At 34.9% G+C, this 15491-nt stretch overlaps 1 protein-coding gene across 1 annotated transcript in view; it reads right to left on the bottom strand.

The window, feature by feature from the left end:
- The window catches only part of LOC306870806 (PDZ and LIM domain protein 5-like), a 45796-nt gene that overhangs the window by 14265 nt on the left and 16040 nt on the right, over positions 1 to 15491 (bottom strand). Inside the window, exons 4-5 of the mRNA XM_079418233.1 lie at positions 4076 to 4112; positions 2992 to 3368 (exon numbers count right to left, since the gene is read on the bottom strand). Of these exons, the coding sequence (XP_079274359.1) occupies positions 2992 to 3368; positions 4076 to 4112 (414 nt within the window). The remainder of the gene's footprint in view (positions 1 to 2991; positions 3369 to 4075; positions 4113 to 15491) is intronic.

Below are 15491 nucleotides of genomic sequence, written 5' to 3' on the forward strand. Positions count from 1 at the left end.
GTACTACCATGGGTTTTGAATATCTACCATGGTATTATGGAAAAAAATCTTGAGTACAATGTAAATTAGACTACATTAATTACAAGACAAGTTACACTAAAGTTTAATACTTAGTGGTTCTTCATTGTGTTAATTATATTCATAAAGAAAAGCAAAGCTTCTTGGGAAAGCAATGTTTTCACTACAAATCATGGCAATATTTACAACACACACACACACACACACACACAATGAAAGGAGTATCAGTATGGTACTGACTTTGTGGCTGGAGTCGCCTGCTGAAGAGGACATAGAGGAGAAAAATAACCATTAAACTCATACAATCATCTCATCATCACTGGCTGAATATACATATCACTGAATCCTGAAGCCCTCTGAGACAGACCAACAGCTGAAAACACATACATTCCACTGCATGAAGCGTTATTGTGAAAGGATACGTATTTTGACCAGAAGCAACAATTTAAAGTTAAAATGCCTTGATGGATTTGTTTCTTACAAACACGCAGATTTTCAACACAAAATGTTAACTGATGTGCTGGAGTGGTGTGGATTACTTGTGGATCATTGTGATGTTTTTATCAGCTGTTTGGACTCTCATTCTGACGGCACCCATTCACTGCAGGGGATCCATTGCTGAGCAAGTGATGTAATGCTACATTTCTCACAATCTGTTCTGATGAAGAAACGGGGGTGAACTATTCCTTTAAAAACACCATATCGGTCGACAAAGAGAAAAACAAGCTTAATCCAGAGAGATTCTTTCCATTCAAACAAAATACAGTATCCAGAACCAGGCACACGCAGGGCTGCATTAAGGTTTTCTCAACAATTGCCTATAAAAATCATAGAAATAGGACTGGCACTGATTTGACTCTATAATGTACAGCTGTATGAGAATAATGAGGAGGATTTATCAGCGTTTATGGGAGAGGGAGGATAAAAACCATTAGATGAGTGCGTAGTATGACGAGAAGCATTTGGTTCTCATCAGTTTTCTCTCCCACATCTCTAATCATTTCCTTTCTCTCCTTTTTTCAGCGTTCAAGCATTTAACAAATATCATGTTTAGAATGAAATGCTAGCATACTGTGCAGTATATACTGAATATTTTGGCACTCGTAGCAGGTTATATCCCATGCATACTATGTACACATACTGCAAAAATAGCAGTATGACTAGTATAATCCAAACAGTTAACGAGAAGCAGAATGGGTTTATTGGGTGATTAAACTCTAATCTGTGCTGGTGTCAGGCTGATATTATGCTATTAATGTTATTAGCACACAGAAACAAACAAAATGCATCACAACAAATACGCTGATTTGATGAGACGTGTGTATGTATGAGTCGCAGAATATGCTTGTGCAACAGCACGTGTAATCAGAGACAGTTCTTCTGCGTAATAATGTCAATCAGCACTTTAAACCATCATTAAAATATGAAACCCACACAAAATACATCTTAGCATCCCCTGGGACATTATCCAAGGGAGAGCCCACATACACACACACACCAAAACACACAACAGATAGCATTACACAGAGCTAAATATACACACAAACATCAGAGCTACTGACACCCGCCTGTAAACGTCACTGTGTGAAAAGAGATACTGAGAGATGCTGCCAGTATTAAATTTTTTTTTTTTTAAGTATATAGTATATAAAGTATAAAAACAATGCATTAAATGAAACTACAAAGGAAAGAAATGTAAATATGACTAATGTACTTCCTACTTTGGTTGGGTTTAAATGTTGGCATGACTTCTGATAACTCAATATGACATTATGCCAAGTATTCAAAACTCACCTGTTGTGTACTTATGGTTTAATCCAACCAGCTGAAGTGCGTTTGGACTAAACCATGTTACAAAAAAGGTGGGGAGGGACATCATGAAGTAAAGTGACATACTGCCAAGTATGGTGACCCATACTTGGAATTCGTGCTCTGCATTTAACCCATCCAACGTGCACACACACACACAGCAGTTAACACACACACACACTGTGAACACACACCCGGAGCAGTGGGCAGCCATGGAAACCAACTAAACACAGTTTCATATTCAAATGTTATGTTTTGGTCTCAGTGAGAGAGTCTGCGATAGAGTTCAAAGGTGGGATTTGGAAGTAAAAATGTCATCAAAATCTATGATTTTCAGTGAAAACATCTGAACATTTAAAGATAGACTGACTGTAAGCATGGAGGTTGTTTAAAAATAGTATATGCATTCAAAATCATAAACTGTAAGCCATAATTTAGTTCACATTCGTGAAGTAAGTCTAGTGCTGGGTAATATTGTAATTATATTAGGATTATAAACCTCTGCTGAAACAGCTTAAAATAGTCCGATTTGGTTGTTTTAACTTGTTCTGAACAGTGATATATTAGTATAACGTTTTAGTAATTTTGTTGTGTCATTCTCATTACTTTTAGTTTAGTTTTTTATAATTATAGTTTTTATACAATTTTTAGAAAAAAAACTATTTTAGTTTTAGTTATGTTAGTACATCAAGTTAAAGTAAATGAAAATGAGAAATGAATCCTTGGTAACCAGCAGAAATCAAATATGTTTTTAAATTCAATTTTCTATGGTTTTTGTGTTAGTTAAGTATAATAACTCTGATATTCAGCTTGTTTAGAAAGACCGACCTGGTGGTCTCCCAATCTGACCTGCTGAAAAATGCCCAGATCCTCCCAAAAACCATCTAACAGACCAGCTTAACCAGGCTGGGAGACCCAGCAAACCTGCTTATACTGGTTTAAGATGCTTTTTGCAGCAGGGAAGCCACAAAAGCACCAACTGAATTGTTTACATCATTTACAAAGTTTTATTGGATGAGTAGTTTTTTAATTCCCTTATACTGTTCTGACATGTCTATGGAGAAAACAAACTGGAAATATACTTCCAGAACCCAGGCCACTTTTTGAGTTGAGCTGTATGTTTATAGGGTGGGTGGGGCATTGAAGTGTCAATCAAACTCTTACCCATTCAGCTGAGAGCTTTCACCCTGGCTTTCCAGCAGGCCCCGCCTCTGACCCATGGCAACCTCACAGGCATTCTCATTGGAGTAGAGATTGATGGGTGTGTTATACACTGAAGGGCGGGGCACCGTCGGTAGATGATTGGGTGAACCGTCAGTAGGAGTGGGCGGAGCCTGTGGATTAAGGTTTTGAGCTGGGGCGGGGGGTGCAAAAGCAGACGCGGCAGACGGAATGGAGGCTATGTGTGGTGACCCCGCCCCTCCAAACGGACGAGCGCTCCTATTGGAAGATGAAGTGATGTGGGTGGAGTTTGTGATGTCAGAGGAAGATGGAATGGAGGTTGTCATGGGAACGGGTTTGATGATTTCCACAGAATCATCCTAAACACGGAGGAAAGCACATGCAGGACTCAAACAAAACGACAACAGCAATTCAACAAAATCAACAGACAACAACGACTGGGTTATACAACAGAAGCTATACCACTGGAGACCTAAATAATGTGTCAGTATGTTCAGAATAGATAGCTGACTACTTACTAAATAAAGTATATATCATTTTAGAAAAAAGTCAAAAAATTATGCCATGATAAATATTTTTGTCAAATGACTTTATGATGCATTTTCAAAGCCCTGATCTCATTGACAGCATCTTGCACTGAAAAGGCAACAGAAATGTATTCCTTTTCAGAAGTTTTTTGCTCACATGAAGCAACAGATGATTTCACCATTTTAACTGATTAAGTATTGAGAATTAGTTTTTATTTTTGCATCTTGTTTTCATTTTCATTTTAGTTTCTGTAATTTTATAGAATACAATACAGGGAGTATACAATATTAGTATACAATATTAAATGTTCATTATGCAGTGTTCTAGTATTCTGTTCTGAACACAACCTAAATGACAGCATGTGACTTTTAGCAATTCAAGACAGATAACTGAACACAGCAGCACTTCTGTTTGCTACAAACATGCACAACTGAAACTCATGCATACATATAGAGCTGCGTGTCTGTCTCAGAGGGGAATAATGACATATACACAATACTCCACTCTGGCTGGCTGTATGTGTGTTTAAATCTCATACCTTTGGTGCCACATCTGGTTTTGGAAGACTGGAAGCTCTGTTGGAACACAAACAATGGACAAAAACATGAATGAATCTGTTGTAACCACATCTAGAGCTGGCAGTGGCAATACATAGGGAACATCTAACTGTGGTTTGCTGTAAAATCACAGGCCTGTATTCATAATGACGCGGAACAACCGCATGGAAGTTTGTCGAGTGGTTCTGAATTCATTTCGCCTGCAGAGGAGAACAGAATAAGGTTTGTATCCTAAAGAAACCAGGCCAGGTTTGGTTTTAAACTAGTACACTAGTGGTCAAAAATTTGGAATAATTATGATTTTATTGAGTACAAGTCTCTTATACTCTCTAGGCCTGGATTTATTTGATCAAAAATACAGTACAAAACATTAATAATATGAAATATTATTAAAATGTCAAAGAAGTATTTTCTATTTGAATATATTTTTAAATGCAATTTATTAGTGTGATACAAAGATGAGTTTTCAGTCTTCAGTGTCAAATGATCATTCAGAAATTATTCTAATTTGCTGCTCAATTATTAACAATGGTTCTTATTATTATTATAAATTACGAAAACCGTTAATAAAACTGCGTAATATGTTTGTGGAAACCCTGACACATTTATTTCAGGATTCTTCAATGAACAGAATATTCAAAAGAACAACATTACCATGCCTTTACTGTATGAAAATATGAACAGCACAACATTATTAATCATAAACGTTTCCTGAGAAGCAAATCAGCATATTAGAATGGTTTCTGAAGGATCACGTGACACTGAGAACTGAAGTAATGATGCTGAAAATTCAGCTTTGCATCACAGGAATAAATTACATTTTAAAATATATTCAAACAGAAAAGAGTTATTTTAAGTTGCAATAATATTTCACAATATTACTGATTTTACTGTATTTGTGATCAAATAAATGCAGACTTGGTGAGCAGAAGAGACTTCTTTTTTAAAACCACTAAAAAAACTCTTAATAATTCCAAACTTCTGAGCGGTAGTGTATGACATGGTGTGTTATTAAACTCAATCTATGCTTTGACAGTAAGCGATACTGTTGCTGTGTATGTGTGTGTGAGGCTGGCAGACGGCTTGAGTATTAGTTACCTTCTCTGAGAATCTGAGCTCAAGACCTTCTAGAACAATCTCACACATCTCTTAGTTTTTTTTATTTATTGAATCATTTTGACCTTTAAAGATGTTCCCAAAGGGAGGTTTTATCCAAATTAGCCTCTGGGTACAATTTTGTACCTAACACACATCTTTAAGAGTGTAGATGAGAGTGCTATATAACAGGAGATGTAAGCATTTGCTCCTATATGTGGAGCCTCGGCATCTTTGTTTCTAAGTAAACACACACACACACACGTGACCATCGTGAGTTCATGAGAAGGCTGCGTGTCCCTCAGTGGAGGTCTTTAGAGTGAGATCCAGTGGGCCGGGCTGGGTTTAGCACTGTTGATCTGGTCAGATGAACATGAGCGCTCACACTCTACAGTTATGAGCTAACACTCTGTTCCCAGTATCACTCGATATAGATCCACAGGACTCAGAAGACCAGCAGAACAACGCCAGAGAGAGAGAGGGAGAAACCAATCTGATTTAATTTTGTTAACTGAATCATTTTTATTAAATTCATTGATTTCCCAGTGGTATTCAATCAAATTTGACATACAGTCTTTAAATATCCTTCCTAGAAAAAGTAGAAAGAATCAACAATTAGACTGTTTTAAGGAGCCAGTTTCTTGCATGTAATGAAATATGCAAGACAAATGAAATCCAGACATTTAAATAGCTTGTTTTACATCTCACAGAGAAGTAAAAAACAATGCCACAGACTAAAACACCACAAACCCGCTTTGACGTACACTACTGTTCAAAAGTTTTTTTAAAAGAAATTAACACTTTTATACAGCAACAATGTATTAAATTGATCAAAAGTGACAGTAAAGACATTAATTAATACAAAGTAAACAAGTAAAGTCTGCTCTTTTGAACTTTCTATTCATCAAAGAATCCCTGACACAAATGTACACGAAACAAATGTTTCCACAAAAATATGAAGCAGCGCAACTTTTCAAAGATAAAAATCAGAAATGTTTCTTAAGCAGCAGATCAGCGTATTAGAATGATTTCTGAAGGATCATGTGACACTGAAGACTGGAGTAATGATGCTGAAAATTCAGCTTTGATCACAGGAATAAATTACATTTTACAATATATTCAATATATGACAATATTATTGTTACTACTGTATTTTTGATCAAAATAAATGCAGCCTTGTGTGCAGAAAATACTTTTTAAAGAATAATTTTTACGTAATTACGCCAAACTTTTGAACAGTAGTGTAACTGGCAGAAATTATTTAAATTAATAATTTATCGCAACTGCGCTCGCAGCGACCCGAGTTCAATTCCCACCTCGAGATCCTTTGTCGATCACGCTCCCACATAATGCTTTCCTGTCAGCTCTCCGCTGTTCTCTCACAATAAATGCATAAAAAGCCCATAAATAGAACTTATAAAATAATTAACACACATCATATTTAGAGATAATTTGTGGATAATTATTTATGCGTCAACCAATCAGAGAAATTATGTCAAAAGACAATAAAAAATTAACTGCATCAGCATCACTCAGATTCTTAGAACATTCTGTCATTCTACAGTATTATAATGACAAAGAAAGAGAGAGAAAATACACACACACACACACACACACAATGACAAAAATACCAGCACATGCAATAACCCTGCAATGAGAGTAAGTCTTAAATTACATGTGGAACTGTTTATTAAGTTAATAGTATTTAATTGATAAACAAAGAAGGTCATTCTTACATTCTTAAACTCCTTAGACCATTTTACTACACTCAGATGAACAGCTCTGTGTGTGTGTGTGTGTGTGTGTTTGTTCATGTTTAGACAGAAACATACACAATCCCAGCAAACAGAGAATGTTCTCAGAACTTTGGCTTTGGTTTCTTACTTGTCCACCGTGAAGTTTCTGTGATATTCTGGTCTGTAGATCCAGGCACAAGTTCCTCCTTTAGTGCAAGTCTGTGGGATTTTTACTACTACTATTATCCACCATGTGAATATCATAAGTCTGATCGCTTACATTTCTGCATGTTTACATCTGTAGCACAAAGGTGTAAGAAGATGTACATCTGCCCTACGGTGGCGTCATCATAATACTCTCTCAGATAATAATACTCTCCCATCTGTTTGACGTCTCGTTTATATCTCACACCCTGAGACTGCAGTCTGACGCACGACTCGCTGATTTCCTTTCATTAATAACTAAACTCTTTCAAACTCCACTTTCCTGTTCTGCTACAGTGTGTGAATGAACATTTGTGTCTGAGTGAGAAAAACACCAAAAACATGCCGCGGGAACAAAATATCACATCTGTGTTATCTCAATAAGACGGCAGTGAGATAAATGGAGAGCAAAATAAGACTCCTGCTTCTCAGACAATTCATGTGTTGCACGATAAATTGTATTTTAATCATGATCACGATTTCTCTCGATTTATGAAGCCTTTATTTGCCTGCTGATTATTTATCCTGAAAACTTTTCATTTTAACAAATGAACAAGCCTCCACAAGCTTTCATGGTTGCCAAATTTCAAGAGCTTAAATCCACCATTCAGAGACTCATTTTACTTGGCAACCACGCGCCTGCACACTCTCTACATTATGAAAAAAGCAACGATGAGCTGAAAACACCTGCAAACATATCAGTTGGGCTTTTTTTATTTTTATTTTTTGCGAGTTGACATTGTGCTTATGAGAAAGTGCAAAAGCTGTGATGAAATGAAGAAAAAAATGTAACGACAATAATCATGATTAATAATTGTGATTATATTTTTTGAGCGAAATATTCAAGATTAAACGGTTAATCACGATTAATTTGCTCAAAAAAAAAAAAAAAAAGAATCACGAATGGAATGGAAAAGTTCAATGGATGTTAAAGGATCTTGACGGAACCATCAAAGCCAATAAAAAAACATTATTTTTAAGAGTGAATGTAAGAGTGTATGGGCTCAAAAATGGCATTAACTTCACTCCTAAAAATTAAGGCTCCAATTAGAACCAGAAATGGTTTTCTACAGAACTAGAAAACTATCATCATACCATCATGTATACTTTTTTCTATTTATTTTGCCATTTTGGACCTACTTACAGGACACGGAAAAAACCTATTTGGGCATTATACCTCCTTCTAGACCTTTGTTTTCCACAGAAGAAAATAAGACGACATGAGGGTATGCAAATAATGAAAGAATATTGATTTCTGGGTTATTAAGGAACTATTTCTTTAAGATGCAATGTGTGTTGAAATCAGAAATTACTATATCAGTAATTAATCAAGAGAGCAAAAGGACATGAAGGAGAGTCATTATTATATTCTTTTCAAGTTCAAAACCATGAAATATTAAAATTTCTGTTGATCAGGGTGGAAATTTCATTACGCTTTGAACTCTCTTCAAATATCCTGCTGTATCTCGCTAATGGAAAATGGGATTTTATCCAGCTGTGATATCCTGTGAACGCCGACACACACATTCAGGGATGTGCTGAAGTGCAGGACAGTGTGTGTTGTTCTGGTGAAACAGGCTTCAGCTTACACTTGTAGACAGTTAAGAGCTTAGAATACACAGCGAGAGAGTTTAGAGATAAAAGTGCAGGAGGTTTACAAAGTAATTTAATGCTTTGAGAGCAGTCATGAGAAAAAACAACACACGTGGCATACAAATCATGTACATGTGAGGGCAAACTGACCATCCTACACAGCCCAGAACAGAGTTTTGCAACAGCTAAAAACCTGATTGATTCACATTCTCTTTCTTGTTCCCATTACTTTACATTAGAGACCTATGCAAACCTGGTTCATAAAATAACCCTGATACTGTTTGACTTTATGAGTAAATCTGTCTGATTACTTGTTTGAGCAAGGAATTGCAGATTGCACAGTGGTCTGTGCAATGGTTGCTAAAAGGTCAGTACAATATACACATGAATTATCCAAAATGAGCAGTACACTGCAAAAACATGATTTCTTACTTGGTATTTTGATCTTGTTTTCCATTACAAATATCTAAAAATTCTTAAATCAAGTCATTTTGACCAGGATTTTCTTTTCCCCAATGTTATCGCATTGGACTAAAACTTACTGATTTTTCTCACACAGTGTATAACAGCTTCCCCCCAAAAATAGGGTAACTTCTGTACCTTTAAGGATTTCTCCTACCTTGTTGCACTTGCGGTGTTCCTTATCAAAACATGGTCAGCCTACAAAAAATTGCTTACAAATTTCATGTTTTCCTATATTATCACCAAATACTGGATTCAATCTCTTGTCAGCTTGATCATTTCAGTCAGCAGTTCAGTTTTTTGAGTGAATATTTCAAACATTATGCATAAATATTGATTTTTTTCACTCCAAAAAGGTGTATAAACTCAGATTGGTGAGGCCTATGATCAATCAGTTCCAAAAACAAATACAAAATCTGTGCTCATTCAAAGAAACAAGTTGATAAAAAGACTGAATTTTAGCAATAATATAGCATAATCAAACATTTACAAGCATTATTTTACAAAACTAGGTAAATTAGGTAAAGGATTTCCAGCACAACATTGGGGTTAAGACTTGTTTATTAAAAAATGTTTATGCTTAAAAAAACAGAGAAAAAATCTGTTAGTGGGTAAGGATAATGATCATGTTCTTCCTTTTAATTAAGTTTATTATTCTGACCCAGTTTTTTTTCTTCTTCTTGTTTTAAGCATAAATTCACTTCATTTTGACACATTTTTCGTCTCAGAATCTTAAGTCATTTCACTTTATAAATTTATCTTGAATTAAGAATGTTTAGAAACTTATACTAGAAAACAAGACACAAAATAACGAGGAAGAAAGACATACAACCGCAACTGCATCCCACAATGCAATGTACTCAACCTGATCTTTCATTTCCAGCAAGTTTATTTATCTCCTTCCTCGACTCAAATGTAAATGTAAGACATTTTTATACAAAATTGGATAAAAACGGCAAAATAAGCTTTTATTTAGAAGATGATAACTTGACGACACTCACCAAATTAAACATGCAAATGAGGTCATGTGACATTTTAAGGCCATGTGACTATAATGTAGCATTTGAAGTGTGTACACTATACAGTGTACTGCACAGTAAGCTAATATTCCACTCTGAATGTGCACATAGAAAATGGGTCACATTAAAATTCAAAATACACAATACACTACATATTAAAACACAAGCCAGTCTCTAGCTCTGGCGTCTTTTGCTGGCTCTGTCTCTCTCCGTTTCTTATTGTTTACAAATTCAGCTAATGAAGTATCAGTTAGAATAGATGAATTACAGAGAAACATTTGTTTTCTCTCTCTGCATCGGAGTCCAAATGTCCAAACTGTTTTTCTTTCAGAATAATGTTTCAGACATTTGGGACAAAAGAGTGTTAACGGTCCAAATTCAGATCTGAGAGAGTTAAATTAATCCGGTGAGAAAGTCGACTCTTAACAGGAACTTGAACAATATTAATAATAATGCTCAAATAAATGTACAGTGTTATTATGGCTTCATTCATTACTGTCAGTGCTGATTATTGTGAAAATAAATACATGCATAAATGTGTAACAGACGCAGGCAAGTGTGCTGGTGCGTGTAAACCTCACTCCCTTGATCTCAAAGAAGTGGCGCTCTAGCGACTGACGCTAGAGGGCGTGGCCTTTAGCCTCCTCGTTAGAGCGCCCGCCTCCCGCGCTGGAGACTGCGGTTCGAATCCCGCTCGGAGCGAGGCGAAGTAGAACCGGTTACAAATGTTTTTATTTTTCTTGTGCTATTTATTTACATTATCAGATCATTTTCCCAGATTTATCTAATACAAATTAAAGAAGTTTACAATTTACCACACTGTAAAAAAAAAAAAAAGAATAAATAAAACAAATGTTATTGAAGTACATTTTACAAAATACCATTTCAGTTACATGCTGGTTCTATGTAATTGAGTGATAATAGATTTTTTTTTTCAATTTTCACTTAGAATCTATATATTTCCCTTGTTCTTTAAGCAAAAAACCTCACTTTATTTTGATATATTTTTCAGAAAATCCAGATTTCACAGAAGATCCTTTATCTAATTTAGCATCACCGGTCATCTTTAATTTGTATCAGATGATTCTGGGAAAATTAAATAATTTTTTTTAAAGAAAATGCAATAAGCTACAGACATGGAAGCAGAAAGTTAAAAAATAAAGCCAGTCACAATAAATAATAAGCATAAATAAGCTCTTTTTAATCTCTCTCTGGAAATGTGAACTCATGTCAGGGGTTGTTATGATCCTGAGGTTACTCAAATGTTCTAAGCTGGTTTAATTAAATCAAGCTAAACATTTCCTCCAATCGGTCAGAAAAACACCTCCCACAAACCCATCTAATCAAGCAGCCTGCATTCAACCCTGCTGTGAATGGTTGAATCTGATGCTATGTTTGACGTCTTCTGTGCTTAGGAAGTTGTGCGGTCAGTTTAATCTGCGCTCTGATGAGGATCTGGCACCCGTCTGTGTGTTTAAGCGTTAAGAAACAGCGAGGAACATTTGTGTGTTTGGATGTGGCCTAACAAACGTCAAACCTGAACCGTAACACAAAACCAGACAGATGCATAAACAACACATGCGTACAATCAAGAACACAGACCCAAAAAGGGAATAAAGAATTACAGGTTTTCGTAAACCTGACATGATTTGATATTTAGCTTAGTTTAGGTGATTCAAGCTGTTGAGAGAGGCCGTTCAAGGGCAAAAAAACAACATTGCGATTTCACAATTCTTTTTCCTAAAGTACTTTCATTGCTATTTACAGTGGATATAAACTCATTTTAGTTAATTAATGTGGAAACAGAAGCCTGCTGTGTCTCAGAATGGCCAATATAAACATCCTCCAAACACACGCACGTCAACAAGTCAAGACACTTCACTTCAACCATCTTGGTGACAAGTAGACATGTGCCGGTATTCGGTAATGCGATATATCACGAGAATGAACATGCACGATGTTGTTATTTTGGGTACTTCAAAATACCGAGAATAATTATTTATTACAAATTATTCCGATTTTTTGAATGCATTTTAAGAATACTTTTCCCATCAACTGGTCACAATGCACAACACCTCTGTGTGCTGCGCCAAAGATGCATGCGCACTCTGAAGTAAACAAGCACGGATGAGAAGTGCATGGCGGAACGAGTGAAGGAGAGGTGCTGAATGAAAGCACATTCACTCTCTGACAGCAGATGGCGCTGATGGAACAGCAGAAATGCAGCCGTTACCCCAGAAACCCCTGTAGCAGCTGTGCTACTTTCTGTTTCTGAAACATATAAATAGCCATTCAGATTTTTGCATTAGCAATGATGTTAATCACAGCGCCAAATACTTAATAGGCTGTTTATTTTCACATATTTTTACATTTTAATCTGGACTACAACATGCCATAAATATTGTTCGAAATTTTATTTATTGTTTAGTCACACTTTACAATTAGGGCTACTGCCAATGAAATATTCTTCTAAACATTCATCCACCTTAGGGAATTTCAATATTTTATAATATGTTGATAAAATCAAAAGTTGCAACTGTGTAATTTAATGAAGCTAACATGAACTAACAGCTGCATTTTTTTTTTTAACAAAAAATAACTTCTGTAGCAAATGCAGCTATTGCTCATTGTTAAAATTAATGCATTAATGCATTAACCCCTGGGCGCCGCAGCAAAAAATGGCTGCCCACTGCTCTGGGTGTGCGTTCACGGTGCGTGTGTGTTCACTGCTGTGTGTGTGCACTTTGGATGGGATAAATGCAGAGCACGAATTCCGAGTATGGGTCACCTTACTTGGCCAAAGGTCACGTCACTTTCACTTTTTCACTTTCACTTAACTAATGAGATCTTATTGTAAATTGTTACCTATTCATCTATATAATTCTTTAATTTTTTACTTTATACATTTTTTGTGTATTGCTTTATTGTATTTAAATGTTTAGTTCTTTTTGTTATAAGAAAAAAGTTATTAAGCCTGTTATACTGTATTATGACAACACTTTTTTGCAACTAAATTTCAATTTCGTGATAATACAGTATGCCGTGATAAAAGCTTTAGCAATTAATCGCAATAATAGCATTATAAATTATGCTTGCACAGTCTGTAATAAAATAAACAGCAATGATTTTTATTAGTAGATGTTCAGCTTTCCTCCTACAGCATACCGTCTCTAATTTCATTAGAGCACATATTACACCTGTACTATGCATATTATGCAACATGCATATTTATATAAAAAATAATAAGTGAATATATCTACACATCCTATCTACAAATCCAACAAGTTTGAGCTTGTAAAAAAAAAAAAAAAACCCTTTAAATTTAATAAAGCAGCAAAAACAACTTAAATAATTAAGATTTTTAACTTGAAGGGTTAGAGAAAATGTGTAAATTGTCAAATTATGAATGTTTTGGTATAAGAAGCCTTGAGAAATTAACATTATGAACTTCATTAAAAGTAAATAAATAGAGTTAATTTATTTATTTACGAAATAAGTACATAATTAAGTAAATAAATGTAAATAGACTTCATGGAAAACAAATAAATACATAAATAAATAAATAAATGGAAGTCATGAGAAATCAATCAATCGATCAGTCAATCAAAAAACCTTAATTGACTGCTTTAGTGATTTATTGATTTATTTGCTAAATAAATAAGTGCATAAGTAAATGGACTTCATGGAAAAACAAATAAATAAATGAACTTAAAAGGAAAGAAAATAAATAAATAAACAAACAAACAAATGGAAGTAATGAAAAATCAATCAATCAATAACTTCAAAGGTTAAGAAATGAGCATTAGAAACAGAATTGATAGGAGCATCTGTGTGAGCTCATGGTAAATGAGATGAACTAAAGCAGTGACACTGGCTCTCTCACAGTGAACACAAACCAAAAAAAAATAAAAAAATCAGTAAAATCGTTCACTGCATGTGCTTTTAATTAACATGGAGTCTCTCGTTCTCTCTGAGTAATCTACTGTCATCTATGAGAATCAACAGAAAGCCTGTAAAACTCCAGCGTAACTGCAGCTGAAGCCAAGTCTGGCATCTCCACAGCAGCTCTCCAGTAAAACCCCAGCGCCCTCCATTAGTGCTAAAGGACCCGCAGACGCACACTTCAACACACTCAAACATACAAATGGCTGGTCTCTCAGTGTCTTGCTTCTTTTTTAGCTTCTCGACAGTTTCCGATTCACACAAAAGCATTTAAAAGCAATAAAATTACCTGCAGGCTGCTGTAATTACAAATAACACAGAAAGCCATAAGAGGTAAAACTAAACCCAAACTACAACATAACCTGATAACACAGACTAAATCATACAGTATCACTGCATGTGCAGCTGACAAAAAACATGTCAAACATTGATAATATAATGAAACATTTGCAAATTAGATGTTGCTTCCAAAAAAAAATTTTTTTAAATGATATGGCTAAAATTTCAGTTGAACATGACTGCTGTTGTTGAATGGCTGTCAGAGGAGAAAGATGAGAAACTTGACTCCTTGCATTACTACATATATTCAAACACGTCTATTTTGACAAGCTAGATTTCATGCATCACTGTATTCTGAAATTTTTCAAAATGGAATTCATGCAACAAAAGTTCTCTCTTTCAGGTCAGCTACTGTCAAAACAGAGCAACAATTTTTTGATCTGAATAATAATCAGAGTTATTATCATTAGCTAAAAACAATAAAAAAGCATTACTTTAATAAATTAAATAAAACATTAAAATTAATTGAAAAAATGCAAATGTATATATGGATGCATGTATGCATGTACTGTATATATAAACTACATAAATAAAATAAAAAATAAAAACAAAAATAACAAAATTGCTAATCCTTTAGACTAACTAAAATAATTTTGTTATTTTTATTTAGTTTTAGTTTTCGTTATTTAAGTACTTCAAGTAAAATCAAATGAAATTGTGCAATAAGCTGATGTTTTAAAAAATATGTTATTTCATTCCAAGTTTTTTTTTTTCTTCCTAATGGTTTTAGTTTTAGTAATAACCCTGAATATATGTAGTACCCTAGAGGCAACACTATGAATTGCACTGACACATTTCAGAAATCTCCAGTGCACGAAATGGAGCTCATGTAGACAGAAGCATTTGCTTTAACATACTTGCATAGAGAAGTATGAACCATGAAGAAAGTTTGCATATCACACTGCAGTCATTAACTTTCACAAATACACACACAAACAAGCACATACACACACACTGCTGGTTTCAGATAGTGCTGATGCTTGTGTAGTTCTATTAATACTAATCAG

Source organism: Barbus barbus (genome assembly GCF_936440315.1).
Source record: "Barbus barbus genome assembly, chromosome: 6".
Lineage (NCBI taxonomy): Eukaryota > Metazoa > Chordata > Actinopteri > Cypriniformes > Cyprinidae > Barbus > Barbus barbus.